The 16,504-nt window shown below is 73.1% G+C and overlaps 1 protein-coding gene across 7 annotated transcripts in view; it reads left to right on the top strand.

Annotated features, from left to right (window-relative positions):
* Window positions 1-16,353: 16,353 nt before the first annotated feature.
* Window positions 16,354-16,504, top strand: part of gabpb1 (GA binding protein transcription factor subunit beta 1) — a 164,930-nt gene continuing 164,779 nt past the window's right edge. For 6 of the 7 annotated variants that reach the window (XM_072470279.1, XM_072470278.1, XM_072470280.1 and 3 more), the window contains exon 1: window positions 16,354-16,474. In XM_072470279.1, coding sequence (XP_072326380.1) covers window positions 16,367-16,474 — 108 coding nt within the window. In that variant the 5' untranslated portion in view covers window positions 16,354-16,366. The remainder of the gene's footprint in view (window positions 16,475-16,504) is intronic. The other variant, XM_072470284.1, reaches the window with a different exon arrangement.

The following is a 16,504-nucleotide window of genomic DNA, read 5'->3' on the forward strand; positions in this document are numbered from 1 at the left end:
CCACCCCCCAACCCCCCCCCCCCACACTCCCCCACACCCCCCCCACACACTCCCCCCCCCCCCACACCCCCCCCCACACTCCCCCCCCCACACACACCCCCCCACCCCCCCACCCCCCCACCCCCACACTCCCCCCCCCACACCCCCCCCCCCCCACACTCCCCCCCCCCCCACACTCCCCCCCCCCCCCACATCCCCCCCCCACCCCACACTCCCCCCCCCCACACTCCCCCCCCCCCACACTCCCCCCCCCCACACTCCCCCCCCCCACATTCCCCCCCCCACACTCCCCCCCCCCCACACTCCCCCCCCCCCCCCACTCCCCCCCCACTCCCCCCCACTCCCCCCCACACTCCCCCCACCCACACTCCCCCCACACACACTCCCCACCCCCACACTCCCCCCACCCACACTCCCCATCCACACTCCCCCCCACTCTCTTCCCCCCCCCACTCTCTTCCCCCCCACACTCTCCCCCCCACACTCCCCCCCCCCCCACACTCCCCCCCCCACTCCCCCCCCCCCCACACTCCCCCCCCCCCACACTCCCCCCCCCACACTCCCCCCCCCCACACTCCCCCCCCCACACTCCCCCCCCCACACTCCCCCCCCCACACTCCCCCCCCCCACACTCCCCCCCCACACTCCCCCCCCCACACTCCCCCCCCCACACTCCCCCCCCCACACTCCCCCCCCCACACTACCCCCCCACACTCCCCCCCCCCACACCCCCCCCCCCACACCCCCCCCCCACACTCCCCCCCCCCCCCACACTCCCCCCCCCCCCACACTCCCCCCCCCCACACTCCCCCCCCCCCCCCCCCCACACTCCCCCCCCCCACACTCCCCCCCCCCCCACACTCCCCCCCCCCCCCCACACTCCCCCCCCCACACTCCCCCCCCCACACTCCCCCCCCCCCACACTCCCCCCCCCCCACATTCCCCCCCCACCCCACACTCCCCCCCCCCACACTCCCCCCCCCACACTCCCCCCCCCCACACTCCCCCCCCCCACATTCCCCCCCCCCACACTCCCCCCCCCCCCCACACTCCCTCCCCCCCCCCTACTCCCCCCCCCACTCCCCCCCCCCCCCCACTCCCCCCCCACTCCCCCCCCCACTCCCCCCCCCACTCCCCCCCCACACTCCCCCCCCCACTCCCCCCCCACACTCCCCCCACCCACACTCCCCCCACACACACTCCCCACCCCCACACTCCCCCCATCCACACTCCCCCCCCCCACTCTCTTCCCCCCCCACTCTCTTCCCCCCCCACACTCTTCCCCCCCACACTCTTCCCCCCCCACACTCTTCCCCCCCCACACTCTCCTCCCCCCCCACACTCCCTCCCCCCAACACTTCCCCCCCCAACACTCCCCCCCCCCACACACTCCCCCCCCCCCCCCACACACTCCCCCCCCCCCCCCCCACACTCCCCCCCCACACACTCCCCCCCCACACACTCTCCCCCCCCACACACTCCCCCCCCCCACACACTCCCCCCCCCACACACTCCCCCCCCCCCCACACACTCCCCCCCCCCACACACTCCCCCCCCCACACACTCCCCCCCCCACACACTCCCCCCCCACACACTCCCCCCCCACACACTCCCCCCCCACACACTCCCCCCCCACACACTCCCCCCCCACACACTCCCCCCCCACACACTCCCCCCCCACACACTCCCCCCCCACACACTTCCCCCCCACACACTTCCCCCCCACACACTTCCCCCCCACACACTTCCCCCCCACACACTTCCCCCCCACACACTTCCCCCCCACACACTCCCCCCCACACACTCCCCCCCCACACACGCCCCCCACACACTCCCCCCCACACACTCCCCCCCCACACACTCCCCCCCCCCACACACTCCCCCCACACACTCCCCCCCACACACTCCCCCCCCACACACTCCCCGCATACACTCCCCCCCCACACTCCCCCCCCCCACCCACACTCCCCCCCCCCCCCCCACCCACCCACACTTCCCCCCCCCGCACCCCCCCCCACCCGCACTCCCCCCCCCCCACCCGCACTCCCCCCCCCCCCCACACCCCCCCCACCCGCACCCCCCCCCCACCCCCTCCCCCCCCCCCACCCGCACTCCCCCCCCCCACCCGCACTCCCCCCCCCCCCCACGCACTCCCCCCCCCCACGCACTCCCCCCCCACCCGCACTCCCCCCCCCCCACCCGCACTCCCCCCCCCACCCGCACTCCCCCCCCCCCACCCGCACTCCCCGCACTCCCCCCCCCCACCCGCACTCTCCCCCCCACCCACACTTCCCCCCCCACCCACACTCCCCCCCCACCCCCCCCCACCCACACCTCCCCCCACCCCCCCACCCACAATCCCCCCCCACCCACACTCCCCCCCCCCCCACCCACACTCCCCCCCCCCCCCACCCACACTCCCCCCCCCCACACCCACACTCCCCCCCCACACCCACACTCCCCCCCCCACCCACACGCCCCCCCCACCCACACGCCCCCCCACCCACACTTCCCCCCTCCCCCCCACACACACACTCCCCCCCCCACCCCCCTCACACACCCCCCCCCCCACCCCCTCACACACTCCCCCCCCCCCCACCCCCTCACACACTCCCCTCCCCCCCCACCCCCTCACACACTTCCCCCCCCACCCACACTTCCCCCCACCCACACTTCCCCCCCACCCACACACTTCCCCCCACCCACACTTCCCCCCCCACACTCCTCCCCCCCCACTCCTCCCCCCCCACTCCTCCCCCCCACTCCTCCCCCCCACTCCCCCCCACACTCCCCCCACACTCCCCCCCACACTCCCCCCCACACTCCCCACACTCCACCCCCACACTCCCCCCCCACACTCCCCCCCCACCCCCCCACACTCCCCCCCCCACTCTCCCCCCCCCCACTCTCCCCCCCACACTCTCCCACACACTCCCCCCCACACTCCCCCCCCACACTCCCCCCCCACACTCCCCCCCCACACTCCCCCCCACACTCCCCCCCCCCCCACTCCCCCCCCCACACTCCCCCCCCCACACTCCCCCCCCCACACTCCCCCCCCCACACTCCCCCCCCCCCACACTCCCCCCCCCCCCCCCACACTCCCCCCCCCCCCCCACACTCCCCCCCCCCCCACACTCCCCCCCACACTCCCCCCCCACACTCCCCCCCCCACACTCCCCCCCCACACTCCCCCCACACACTCCCCCCCCCCCCACTCCCCCCCCCCACACTCCCCCCCCCACACTCCCCCCCCCACACTCCCCCCCCCCCCACACTCCCCCCCCCCCCACTCCCCCCCCACACTCCCCCCCCCCACACTCCCCCCCCCACACTCCCCCCCCACACTCCCCCCCCCCACACTCCCCCCCCCCCACTCCCCCCCCCCACACTCCCCCCCCCACACTCCCCCCCCCACACTCCCCCCCCCACACTCCCCCCCCCCACACTCCCCCCCCACACTCCCCCCCCCCCCACACTCCCCCCCCACACTCCCCCCCCCACACTCCCCCCCCCCACACTCCCCCCCCCCCACACTCCCCCCCCCCCCCCCCCACACTCCCCCCCCCCCCCACTCCCCCCCCCACACTCCCCCCCCCACACACTCCCCCCCCCCACACACTCCCCCCCACACACTCCCCCCCACACTCCCCCCCCCCACACACTCCCCCCCCACACTCCCCCCCCACACTCCCCCCCCACACTCCCCCCCCACACTCCCCCCCCACACTCCCCCCCCCACACTCCCCCCCCCCACACTCCCCCCCCCACACTCCCCCCCCCACACTCCCCCCCCCCACACTCCCCCCCCCACACACCCCCCACACCCCCCCACCCCCCCCCCCACACCTCCCCCACACTCCCCCCCCCCCACACCCCCCCCCCCACACCCCCCCCACACTCCCCCCCCCCCCACACTCCCCCCCCCCCCCCCACATCCCCCCCCCACCCCACACTCCCCCCCCCACACTCCCCCCCCCCCCACACTCCCCCCCCCACACTCCCCCCCACCCCCCCACATCCCCCCCCCACACTCCCCCCCCCACACTCCCCCCCCCCCCCCACTCCCCCCCCACTCCCCCCCCACTCCCCCCCCACTCCCCCCCCACTCCCCCCCCACTCCCCCCCACTCTCCCCCCACACTCCCCCCCACTCCCCCCCCACACTCCCCCCACCCACACTCCCCCCACACACACTCCCCACCCCCACACTCCCCCCACCCACACTCCCCATCCACACTCCCCCCCCACTCTCTTCCCCCCCCAAATCTCTTCCCCCCCCACACTCTTCCCCCCCACACTCCCCCCCCCCACACTCCCCCCCCCCCACTCCCCCCCCCCCCACACTCACCCCCCCACACACTCCCCCCCCACACTCCCCCCCCCCCCCACACTCCCCCCCCACACTCCCCCCCCCACACTCCCCCCCCCACACTCCCCCCCCCACACTCCCCCCCCACACACTCCCCCCCCCCACACTCCCCCCCCCACACTCCCCCCCCCACACTCCCCCCCCCCACACTCCCCCCCCCCCCCCACACTCCCCCCCCCCCACACTCCCCCCCCCCCACACTCCCCCCCCCCCCCACACTCCCCCCCCCCCACACTCCCCCCCCCCCACACTCCCCCCCCCCCACACTCCCCCCCCCCACACTCCCCCCCCCACACTCCCCCCCCCCACACTCCCCCCCCCCACATTCCCCCCCCACCCCACACTCCCCCCCCCACACTCCCCCCCCCCCACACTCCCCCCCCCCCCACATTCCCTCCCCCACACTCCCCCCCCCCACATTCCCCCCCCCACACTCCCCCCCCCCCCACACTCCCTCCCCCCCCCCCCACTCCCCCCCCCCCCACTCCCCCCCCACTCCCCCCCCCACTCCCCCCCCCACTCCCCCCCCCACTCCCCCCCCCACTCCCCCCCACACTCCCCCCCCCACTCCCCCCCCACACTCCCCCCACCCACACTCCCCCCACACACACTCCCCACCCCCACACTCCCCCCATCCACACTCCCCCCCCCACTCTCTTCCCCCCCACTCTCTTCCCCCCCCACACTCTTCCCCCCACACTCTTCCCCCCCCACACTCTTCCCCCCCACACTCTCCTCCCCCCCCACACTCCCTCCCCCCCAACACTTCCCCCCCCCAACACTCCCCCGCCCCCACACACTCCCCTCCCCCCACACACTCCCCCCCCCCCACACACTCCCCCCCCCCCCACACTCCCCCCCCCACACACTCCCCCCCCCACACACTCCCCCCCCCACACACTCCCCCCCCCACACACTCCCCCCCCCACACACTCCCCCCCCCCACACACTCCCCCCCCCCACACACTCCCCCCCCCCACACACTCCCCCCCCCACACACACCCCCCCCCCACACACTCCCCCCCCCCCACACACACCCCCCCCACACACTCCCCCCCCCACACACTCCCCCCCCACACACTCCCCCCCCACACACTCCCCCCCCACACACTTCCCCCCCACACACTTCCCCCCCACACACTTCCCCCCCACACACTTCCCCCCCACACACTTCCCCCCACACACTTCCCCCCCACACACTCCCCCCCCCACACTCCCCCCCCACACACTCCCCCCCACACACTCCCCCCCACACACTCCCCCCCCACACACTCCCCCCCCCCACACACTCCCCCCCCCCCACACACTCCCCCCCCCCCCACACACTCCCCCCCACACACTCCCCCCCCCCACACACTCCCCCCCCACACACTCCCCCGCATACACTCCCCCCCCACACTCCCCCCCCCCCACCCACCCACACTTCCCCCCCCCGCACCCCCCCCCACCCGCACTCCCCCCCCCCCCCCACCTGCACTCCCCCCCCCCACCCCCCCCCACCCGCACACCCCCCCACCCGCACTCCCCCCCCCCCCCACCCGCACTCCCCCCCCCCCCACGCACTCCCCCCCCCCACGCACTCCCCCCCCACCCGCACTCCCCCCCCCCCCACCCGCACTCCCCCCCCCCCACCCGCACTCCCCCCCCCCACCCGCACTCCCCCCCCCCCACCCGCACTCCCCGCACTCCCCCCCCCACCCGCACTCTCCCCCCCACCCACACTTCCCCCCCCACCCACACTCCCCCCCCACCCCCCCCACCCACAATCCCCCCCCACCCACACTCCCCCCCCCCCCCCCACCCACACTCCCCCCCCCCCCCCCCCACCCACACTCCCCCCCCCCCCCCCCCACCCACACTCCCCCCCCCCCCACACCCACACTCCCCCCCCCCACCCACACGCCCCCCCCACCCACACGCCCCCCCCACCCACACTTCCCCCCTCCCCCCCCACACACACACTCCCCCCCCCCACCCCCCTCACACACTCCCCCCCCCCCCCACCCCCTCACACACTCCCCTCCCCCCCCACCCCCTCACACACTTCCCCCCCCACCCACACTTCCCCCCCACCCACACTTCCCCCCCACCCACACTTCCCCCCCACCCACACTTCCCCCCCACCCACACTTCCCCCCCACCCACACTTCCTCCCCCACCCACACTTCCCCCCCCACCCACCCACACCCCCCCACCCACCCACACACCCCGCCACCCACACCCCCCACCCAAACTCCCCCCCCCACCCACATTCCCCCCCCACCCACATTCCCCCCCCACCCACATTCCCCCCCCCACCCACATTCCCCCCCCACCCACACTCCCCCCCCCACCCGCACTCTCTCCCCACCCCCACCCCCCCCACACACTCTCCCCACCCCCACCCCCCCACACACTCCCCCCCCCCCCCCACACTCCCCCCCCCCCCACCCACACTCTTCCCCCCCCCACCCACCCCCCACACCCACACTCTTCCCCCCCACACCCCCCCCCACACCCACCCCACACACCCCCCACCCCCCACACCCCCCCCACCCCCACACACTCCCCCCCCCCCCACACACTCCCCCCCCCACACACACTCCCCCTCCCCCCCACACTCTTCCCCTCCCCCCCACACTCTTCCCCTCCCCCCCACACACTCCCCCTCCCCCACACACTCCCCCTCCCCCGCACATACTCCCCCTCCCCCGCACACACTCCCCCTCCCCCGCACACACTCCCCCTCCCCCCGCACACACACTCCCCCCCGCACACACACTCCCCCCCGCACACACACTCCCCCCCGCACACACTCTTTCCACCCCCCACTCCCCCCCCCCCACACTGCCCCCCCCCACACTGCCCCCCCCCCCACTGCCCCCCCCCACACTGCCCCCCCCCACACTGCCCCCCCCCACACTGCCCCCCCCCACACTGCCCCCCACACTCTCCCCCCACACTCTCCCCCCACACTCTCCCCCCACACTCTCCCCCCACACTCTCCCCCCACACTCTCCCCCCACACTCTCCCCCCACACTCTCCCCCCACACTCTCCCCCCACACTCTCCCCCCACTCTCTCCCCCCACTCTCTCCCCCCACACTCTCCCCCCACACTCTCCCCCCACACTCTCCCCCCACACTCTCCCCCCCACACTCTCCCCCCACACTCTCCCCCCACACTCTCCCCCCACACTCTCCCCCCACACTCTCCCCCCACACTCTCCCCCCACACTCTCCCCCCACACTCTCCCCCCACACACTCCCCCACCCACACACTCCCCCACCCACACTCTCCCCCCTACCCACTCCCCCCTACCCACTCCCCCCCACCCACTCCCCCCCCCCCCCACTCCCCCCCCACCCACTCCCCCCCCCCCACCCACTCCCCCCCCCCACCCACTCCCCCCCCCACCCACTCCCCCCCCACCCACTCCCCCCCCCACCCACTCCCCCCCCACCCACTCCCCCCCCCCACCCACTCCCCCCCCACCCACTCCCCCCCCACCCACTCCCCCCCGCACCCACTCCCCCCCCCCCCACTCCCCCCCGCACCCACTCCCCCCCCCCACCCACTCCCCCCCCACCCACTCCCCCCCCCACCCACTCCCCCCCCACCCACTCCCCCCCCCACCCACTCCCCCCCCACACTGCCCCCCCCACACTGCCCCCCCCCCCACTGCCCCCCCCCACACTGCCCCCCCCCCACACTGCCCCCCCCCACACTGCCCCCCCCCACACTGCCCCCCACACTCTCCCCCCACACTCTCCCCCCACACTCTCCCCCCACACTCTCCCCCCACACTCTCCCCCCACACTCTCCCCCCACACTCTCCCCCCACACTCTCCCCCCACACTCTCCCCCCACACTCTCCCCCCACTCTCTCCCCCCACTCTCTCCCCCCACACTCTCCCCCCACACTCTCCCCCCACACTCTCCCCCCACACTCTCCCCCCACACTCTCCCCCCACACTCTCCCCCCACACTCTCCCCCCACACTCTCCCCCCACACTCTCCCCCCACACTCTCCCCCCACACTCTCCCCCCACACTCTCCCCCCACACTCTCCCCCCACACTCTCCCCCCACACTCTCCCCCCACACACTCCCCCACCCACACACTCCCCCACCCACACTCTCCCCCCTACCCACTCCCCCCTACCCACTCCCCCCCACCCACTCCCCCCCCCCACCCACTCCCCCCCCCCCACCCACTCCCCCCCCCCACCCACTCCCCCCCCCACCCACTCCCCCCCCACCCACTCCCCCCCCCACCCACTCCCCCCCCACCCACTCCCCCCCCCACCCACTCCCCCCCCACCCACTCCCCCCCCACCCACTCCCCCCCGCACCCACTCCCCCCCCCCCACTCCCCCCCGCACCCACTCCCCCCCCCCCCACTCCCCCCCGCACCCACTCCCCCCCCCCCACCCACTCCCCCCCCACCCACTCCCCCCCCCACCCACTCCCCCCCCACCCACTCCCCCCCCCACCCACTCCCCCCCCACACTGCCCCCCCCACACTGCCCCCCCCCACACTGCCCCCCCCCACACTGCCCCCCACACTGCCCCCCACACTCTCCCCCCACACTCTCCCCCCACACTCTCCCCCCACACTCTCCCCCCACACTCTCCCCCCACTCTCTCCCCCCACTCTCTCCCCCCAGTCTCTCCCCCCACACTCTCCCCCCACACTCTCCCCCCACACTCTCCCCCCACACTCCCCCCCCACCCACTCCCCCCCCACCCACTCCCCCCCCACCCACTCCCCCCCACCTACTCCCCCCCCCCCACCCACTCCCCCCCACCCACTCCCCCCCACCCACTCCCCCCCACCCACTCCCCCCCCACCCACTCCCCCCCCACCCACTCCCCCCCACACACTCCCCCCCCCCACACACTCCCCCCCCACACACTCCCCCGCATACACTCCCCCCCCACACTCCCCCCCCCCCCCACCCACCCACACTTCCCCCCCCCGCACCCCCCCCCACCCGCACTCCCCCCCCCCCCCCCCACCCGCACTCCCCCCCCCCACCCCCCCCCACCCGCACACCCCCCCACCCGCACTCCCCCCCCCCCCCACCCGCACTCCCCCCCCCCCCCACGCACTCCCCCCCCCCACGCACTCCCCCCCCCACCCGCACTCCCCCCCCCCCACCCGCACTCCCCCCCCCCACCCGCACTCCCCCCCCCCACCCGCACTCCCCCCCCCCCACCCGCACTCCCCGCACTCCCCCCCCCACCCGCACTCTCCCCCCCACCCACACTTCCCCCCCCACCCACACTCCCCCCCCACCCCCCCCACCCACAATCCCCCCCCACCCACACTCCCCCCCCCCCCCCCACCCACACTCCCCCCCCCCCCCCCACCCACACTCCCCCCCCCCCCCACACCCACACTCCCCCCCCCCCACCCACACGCCCCCCCCACCCACACGCCCCCCCACCCACACTTCCCCCCTCCCCCCCCACACACACACTCCCCCCCCCCACCCCCCTCACACACTCCCCCCCCCCCCCACCCCCTCACACACTCCCCTCCCCCCCCACCCCCTCACACACTTCCCCCCCCACCCACACTTCCCCCCCACCCACACTTCCCCCCCACCCACACTTCCCCCCACCCACACTTCCCCCCCACCCACACTTCCCCCCCACCCACACTTCCTCCCCCACCCACACTTCCCCCCCCACCCACCCACACCCCCCCACCCACCCACACACCCCGCCACCCACACCCCCCACCCAAACTCCCCCCCCCACCCACATTCCCCCCCCACCCACATTCCCCCCCCACCCACATTCCCCCCCCCACCCACATTCCCCCCCCACCCACACTCCCCCCCCCACCCGCACTCTCTCCCCACCCCCACCCCCCCCACACACTCTCCCCACCCCCACCCCCCCACACACTCCCCCCCCCCCCACACTCCCCCCCCCCCCACCCACACTCTTCCCCCCCCCCCACCCACCCCCCACACCCACACTCTTCCCCCCCACACCCCCCCCCCACACCCACCCCACACACCCCCCACCCCCCACACCCCCCCCACCCCCACACACTCCCCCCCCCCCCACACACTCCCCCCCCACACACACTCCCCCTCCCCCCCACACTCTTCCCCTCCCCCCCACACTCTTCCCCTCCCCCCCACACACTCCCCCTCCCCCACACACTCCCCCTCCCCCGCACATACTCCCCCTCCCCCGCACACACTCCCCCTCCCCCGCACACACTCCCCCTCCCCCCGCACACACACTCCCCCCCGCACACACACTCCCCCCCGCACACACACTCCCCCCCGCACACACTCTTTCCACCCCCCACTCCCCCCCCCCCACACTGCCCCCCCCCACACTGCCCCCCCCCCCACTGCCCCCCCCCCCACTGCCCCCCCCCCACACTGCCCCCCCCCACACTGCCCCCCCCCACACTGCCCCCCACACTCTCCCCCCCACACTCTCCCCCCACACTCTCCCCCCACACTCTCCCCCCACACTCTCCCCCCACACTCTCCCCCCACACTCTCCCCCCACACTCTCCCCCCACACTCTCCCCCCACACTCTCCCCCCACTCTCTCCCCCCACTCTCTCCCCCCACACTCTCCCCCCACACTCTCCCCCCCACACTCTCCCCCCACACTCTCCCCCCACACTCTCCCCCCACACTCTCCCCCCACACTCTCCCCCCACACTCTCCCCCCACACTCTCCCCCCACACTCTCCCCCCACACTCTCCCCCCACACACTCCCCCACCCACACACTCCCCCACCCACACTCTCCCCCCTACCCACTCCCCCCTACCCACTCCCCCCCACCCACTCCCCCCCCCCCCCCACTCCCCCCCCCCCCACTCCCCCCCCCCCACCCACTCCCCCCCCCCACCCACTCCCCCCCCCCACCCACTCCCCCCCCACCCACTCCCCCCCCCACCCACTCCCCCCCCACCCACTCCCCCCCCCACCCACTCCCCCCCCACCCACTCCCCCCCCACCCACTCCCCCCCGCACCCACTCCCCCCCGCACCCACTCCCCCCCCCCACCCACTCCCCCCCCACCCACTCCCCCCCCCACCCACTCCCCCCCCACCCACTCCCCCCCCCACCCACTCCCCCCCACACTGCCCCCCCCACACTGCCCCCCCCCCACTGCCCCCCCCCACACTGCCCCCCCCCACACTGCCCCCCCCCACACTGCCCCCCCCCACACTGCCCCCCACACTCTCCCCCCACACTCTCCCCCCACACTCTCCCCCCACACTCTCCCCCCACACTCTCCCCCCACACTCTCCCCCCACACTCTCCCCCCACACTCTCCCCCCACACTCTCCCCCCACACTCTCCCCCCACTCTCTCCCCCCACTCTCTCCCCCCACACTCTCCCCCCACACTCTCCCCCCACACTCTCCCCCCACACTCTCCCCCCACACTCTCCCCCCACACTCTCCCCCCACACTCTCCCCCCACACTCTCCCCCCACACTCTCCCCCCACACTCTCCCCCCACACTCTCCCCCCACACTCTCCCCCCACACTCTCCCCCCACACTCTCCCCCCACACTCTCCCCCCACACACTCCCCCACCCACACACTCCCCCACCCACACTCTCCCCCCTACCCACTCCCCCCTACCCACTCCCCCCCACCCACTCCCCCCCCCCCCCCCACTCCCCCCCCACCCACTCCCCCCCCCCCACCCACTCCCCCCCCCACCCACTCCCCCCCCCACCCACTCCCCCCCCACCCACTCCCCCCCCCACCCACTCCCCCCCCACCCACTCCCCCCCCCACCCACTCCCCCCCCACCCACTCCCCCCCCACCCACTCCCCCCCGCACCCACTCCCCCCCCCCCACTCCCCCCCGCACCCACTCCCCCCCCCCACCCACTCCCCCCCCACCCACTCCCCCCCCCACCCACTCCCCCCCCACCCACTCCCCCCCCCACCCACTCCCCCCCCACACTGCCCCCCCCACACTGCCCCCCCCCACACTGCCCCCCCCCACACTGCCCCCCACACTGCCCCCCACACTCTCCCCCCACACTCTCCCCCCACACTCTCCCCCCACACTCTCCCCCCACACTCTCCCCCCACTCTCTCCCCCCACTCTCTCCCCCCAGTCTCTCCCCCCACACTCTCCCCCCACACTCTCCCCCCACACTCTCCCCCCACACTCCCCCCCCACCCACTCCCCCCCCACCCACTCCCCCCCCACCCACTCCCCCCCCACCTACTCCCCCCCCCCACCCACTCCCCCCCACCCACGCCCCCCCACCCACTCCCCCCCCACCCACTCCCCCCCACCCACTCCCCCCCCACCCACTCCCCCCCCCCACCCACTCCCCCCCCCCCACCCACTCCCCCCCCACCCACTCCCCCCCCCCCCACCCACTCCCCCCCCCCACCCACTCCCCCCCCGCACCCACTCCCCCCCCCCCCCAACCACTCCCCCCCCCACCCACTCCCCCCCCACCCACTCCCCCCCCCACACACTCCCCCCCCACACACTCTCCCCCCCACACACTCCCCCCCCACACTCCCCCCCCCCCCCACACTCCCCCCCCCCCCCACACTCTCCCCCCCCCCACACTCCCCCCCCCCACACTCCCCCCCCCACACTCCCCGCCCCACAGACTCCCCCCCCCCCCACACACACCCCCCCCCACACTCCCCCCCCCCCCACACTCCCCCCCCCCCCACACACACACTCCCCCCCCCACACACACACTCCCCCCCCCACACCCCAACCCCCCCCCACACCCCAACCCCCCCCACATCCCAACCCCCCCACACCCCAACCCCCCCCACACCCCAACCCCCCCCACACCCCAACCCCCCCCACACCCCAACCCCCCCCACACCCCAACCCCCCCCACATCCCAACCCCCCCCCAACCCCCCCCACACCCCAACCCCCCCCACACCCCAAACCCCCCCCACACCCCAACCCCCCCACACCCCAACCCCCCCACACCCCAACCCCCCCACACCCCAACCCCCCCCACACCCCAACCCCCCCCACACCCCAACCCCCCCCACACCCCAACCCCCCCCACACCCCAACCCCCCCCCACACCCCAACCCACCCCCCACACCCCAACCCACCCCCCACACCCCAACCCCCCCCCCACACCCCAACCCCCCCCACATCCCAACCCCCCCACACCCCAACTAACCCCCCCCACACCCCAACCCCCCCCACACCCCAACCCCCCCCACACCCCAACCCCCCCCACACCCCAACCCCCCCCACACCCCAACCCCCCCCACACCCCAACCCCCCCCACACCCCAACCCCCCCCACACCCCAACCCCCCCCACACCCCAACCCCCCCCCACACCCCAACCCCCCCCCACACCCCAACCCCCCCCACACTCCAACCCCCCCCACACTCCAACCCCCCCCACACTCCAACCCCCCCCACACTCCAACCCCCCCCACACTCCAACCCCCCCCACACTCCAACCCCCCCCACACTCCAACCCCCCCCACACCCCAACCCCCCCACACCCCAACCCCCCCACACCCCAACCCCCCCCCACACCCCAACCCCCCCCACACCCCAACCCCCCCCCCACACCCCAACCCCCCCCCACACCCCAACCCCCCCCACACCCCAACCCCCCCCACACCCCAACCCCCCCACACCCCAACCCCCCCCACACCCCAACCCCCCCACACCCCAACCCCCCCCACACCCCAACCCCCCCCACACCCCAACCCCCCCCACACCCCAACCCCCCCCACACCCCAACCCCCCCCCACACCCCAACCCCCCCCACACTCCAACCCCCCCCACACCCCAAACCCCCCCACACCCCAACCCCCCCCACACTCCAACCCCCCCCACACCCCAACCCCCCCCACACCCCAACACCATCTCCCCCCCCCATCCCATCCCCCCCCACCCCCCGCACCCCCCCACCCCATCCATCTCCCCCATTCCCCCCCCCCCCAATCCATCTCCCCCATTCCCCCCCCCCCCCCCCCCCCCAATCCCGATCCCGATGAACAGGTCCATGAATTTGCTCCACCAACCTCGTCAGATTCAGTTCATGTCGGGTCCCCCAACTCCTGGCTATATGGATTCCCAGATACCGAAAGCTCCCCTCCGCCCTCCTCAGCGGTAGGTCTCCTATCCCTCTTTCTTGGTCCCCCGCCTGTAATACAAAGAGCTCACTCTTCGCTACATTGAGCTTATAGCCCGAAAACTCCCCAAACTCCCTTAGAGTCTGCATGACCTCCACCAGCCCCTCCATTGGATCCGCCACGTACAGCAATACGTCATCCGCATGTAGCGACACCCGATGCTCTTCTCCCCCTCGGACCACCCCCTTCCATTTATTAGACTCCCTCAATGACATGGCCAATGGTTTGATCGCCAATGCGAACAACAGGGGGCACCCCTGCCTCGTCCCTTGGTACAGTCGAATGTACTCCGACCTCCGCCGGTTCGTCACTACATTTGGCATCGGGGCTCTGTAAAGGAGCTTAACCCAATTGATAAACCATACCCCAAACCCAAACCTGCGCAGCACCGCCCAGAGGTACTCCCACTCTATTCGGTCAAAGGCCTTCTCCGCGTCCATAGCTGCCACTATCTCTGCCTCTTCCCTCCTCCGATGGCATCATTATCACGTTTAAGAGCTGCCGCACATTGGTGTTTAGTTGCCTGCCCTTTACCAATCCCGTCTGGTTCTCGTGGATTACCCCCGGGACACAGTCCTCGATCCTCGTGGCCAGCACTTTTGCCAGCAACTTTGCATCCACATTGAGGAGCGAGATCGGCCTGTACGATCCACATTGCAGTGGGTCCTTGTCCCGCTTTAGGATCAAAGAAATTGTCGCTTCCGAAATTTTTGTCGGGGGCAGGGTCCCCTCCTCTCTTGCCTCATTAAAGGTCCTCACCAGTAGCGGGGCCAACAGGTCTGCGTACTTCCTGTAGAACTCCACCGGGAATCCGTCCGTTTCCGGGGCCTTCCCCGCCTGCATGCTCCCCAAACCCTTGCTCAGCTCCTCCAACCCAATTGGTGCCCCCAAACCAGCCACCTCTTGCTCCTCCACCCTCGGGAATCTCAGCTGATCTAGGAATCGTCTCATCCCCTCTTCCCCCGCTGGGGGCTGGGATCTGTACAGCTCTTCAGAAAAGGCCTTGAATACCTCGTTTATTTTCGTCGCACTCCGAACCGTGGCTCCCCTTCCATCTTTGACTCCCCCTATTTCCCTCGCTGCCATCCTCTTACGGAGCTGGTGTGCCAGCATCCGACTAGCCTTTTCCCCATACTCGTAGGTCGCCCCCTGCGCTTGGCATTCAAAATGTTGAGGGGCCTGGACAGAATAGTGAGAAACTTTGTAAAAGGATCGTGAACGCGATAATTAAAATAATTAGTAAAAGAAGCAAAAGTGATGCAAGAAGAAATGTTTGCGGAGCGAGTGGTTCGGGTCTGAAATGCGTGACCAGAGAATGGTGGAGGCAGATTCAATAGAGGGGAGTTGGACTGTTATCTGAGCAGGAAGAATATGCAGGGTTTTGGGGAGAAGGCAAGGGAATGGCTCCGAGGTCAATTGTTCATTCAGAGGGCTAGAGCAGACACTATGGGCCAAATGTGTTGTAGCATGTCTGTGGTCCTGTGAATTGTCACAAACGCAGGAGTGATGGGTGAACAGAACTCTGGGAGTTAGGATATGAGCAGCAGAATTTTGGATGAACTCAATTTTATGCATGTTTCTTGACATCCAAATTGTATCTAAACAGTCTGCAAAATCTATACCCTCATGATTGAAATTGAATGGAGGAGATTTATGACAACATTTAACACTATGTAAACGCAGCGCATTTGGAATTAAACTAAATGTGTGTAAAATGAAATGTTTACATCTTGGTTTTTCTGCAGATCTTTTTCTATGGCAGTCATGTGGTGATTAGTGACTAGCTTGAGAGAGCTTAAAGCGATGCCCGTTCTAGTGTTTGTTGGGTGTTGCCGCAATTCCATTGTCTGTTTTCTGCCTAGATGTCTCTTGTGGATTTGGGGAAGAAGCTTTTAGAAGCTGCACGAGCAGGACAGGATGATGAGGTCCGTGTCTTAATGTCCAATGGTGCTCCTTTCACAACAGACTGGGTAAGTAGAGTATGTGTTAGTATCTTTTAT

Source organism: Scyliorhinus torazame, chromosome 12 (assembly GCF_047496885.1).
Source record: "Scyliorhinus torazame isolate Kashiwa2021f chromosome 12, sScyTor2.1, whole genome shotgun sequence".
Classification (NCBI taxonomy): domain Eukaryota; kingdom Metazoa; phylum Chordata; class Chondrichthyes; order Carcharhiniformes; family Scyliorhinidae; genus Scyliorhinus; species Scyliorhinus torazame.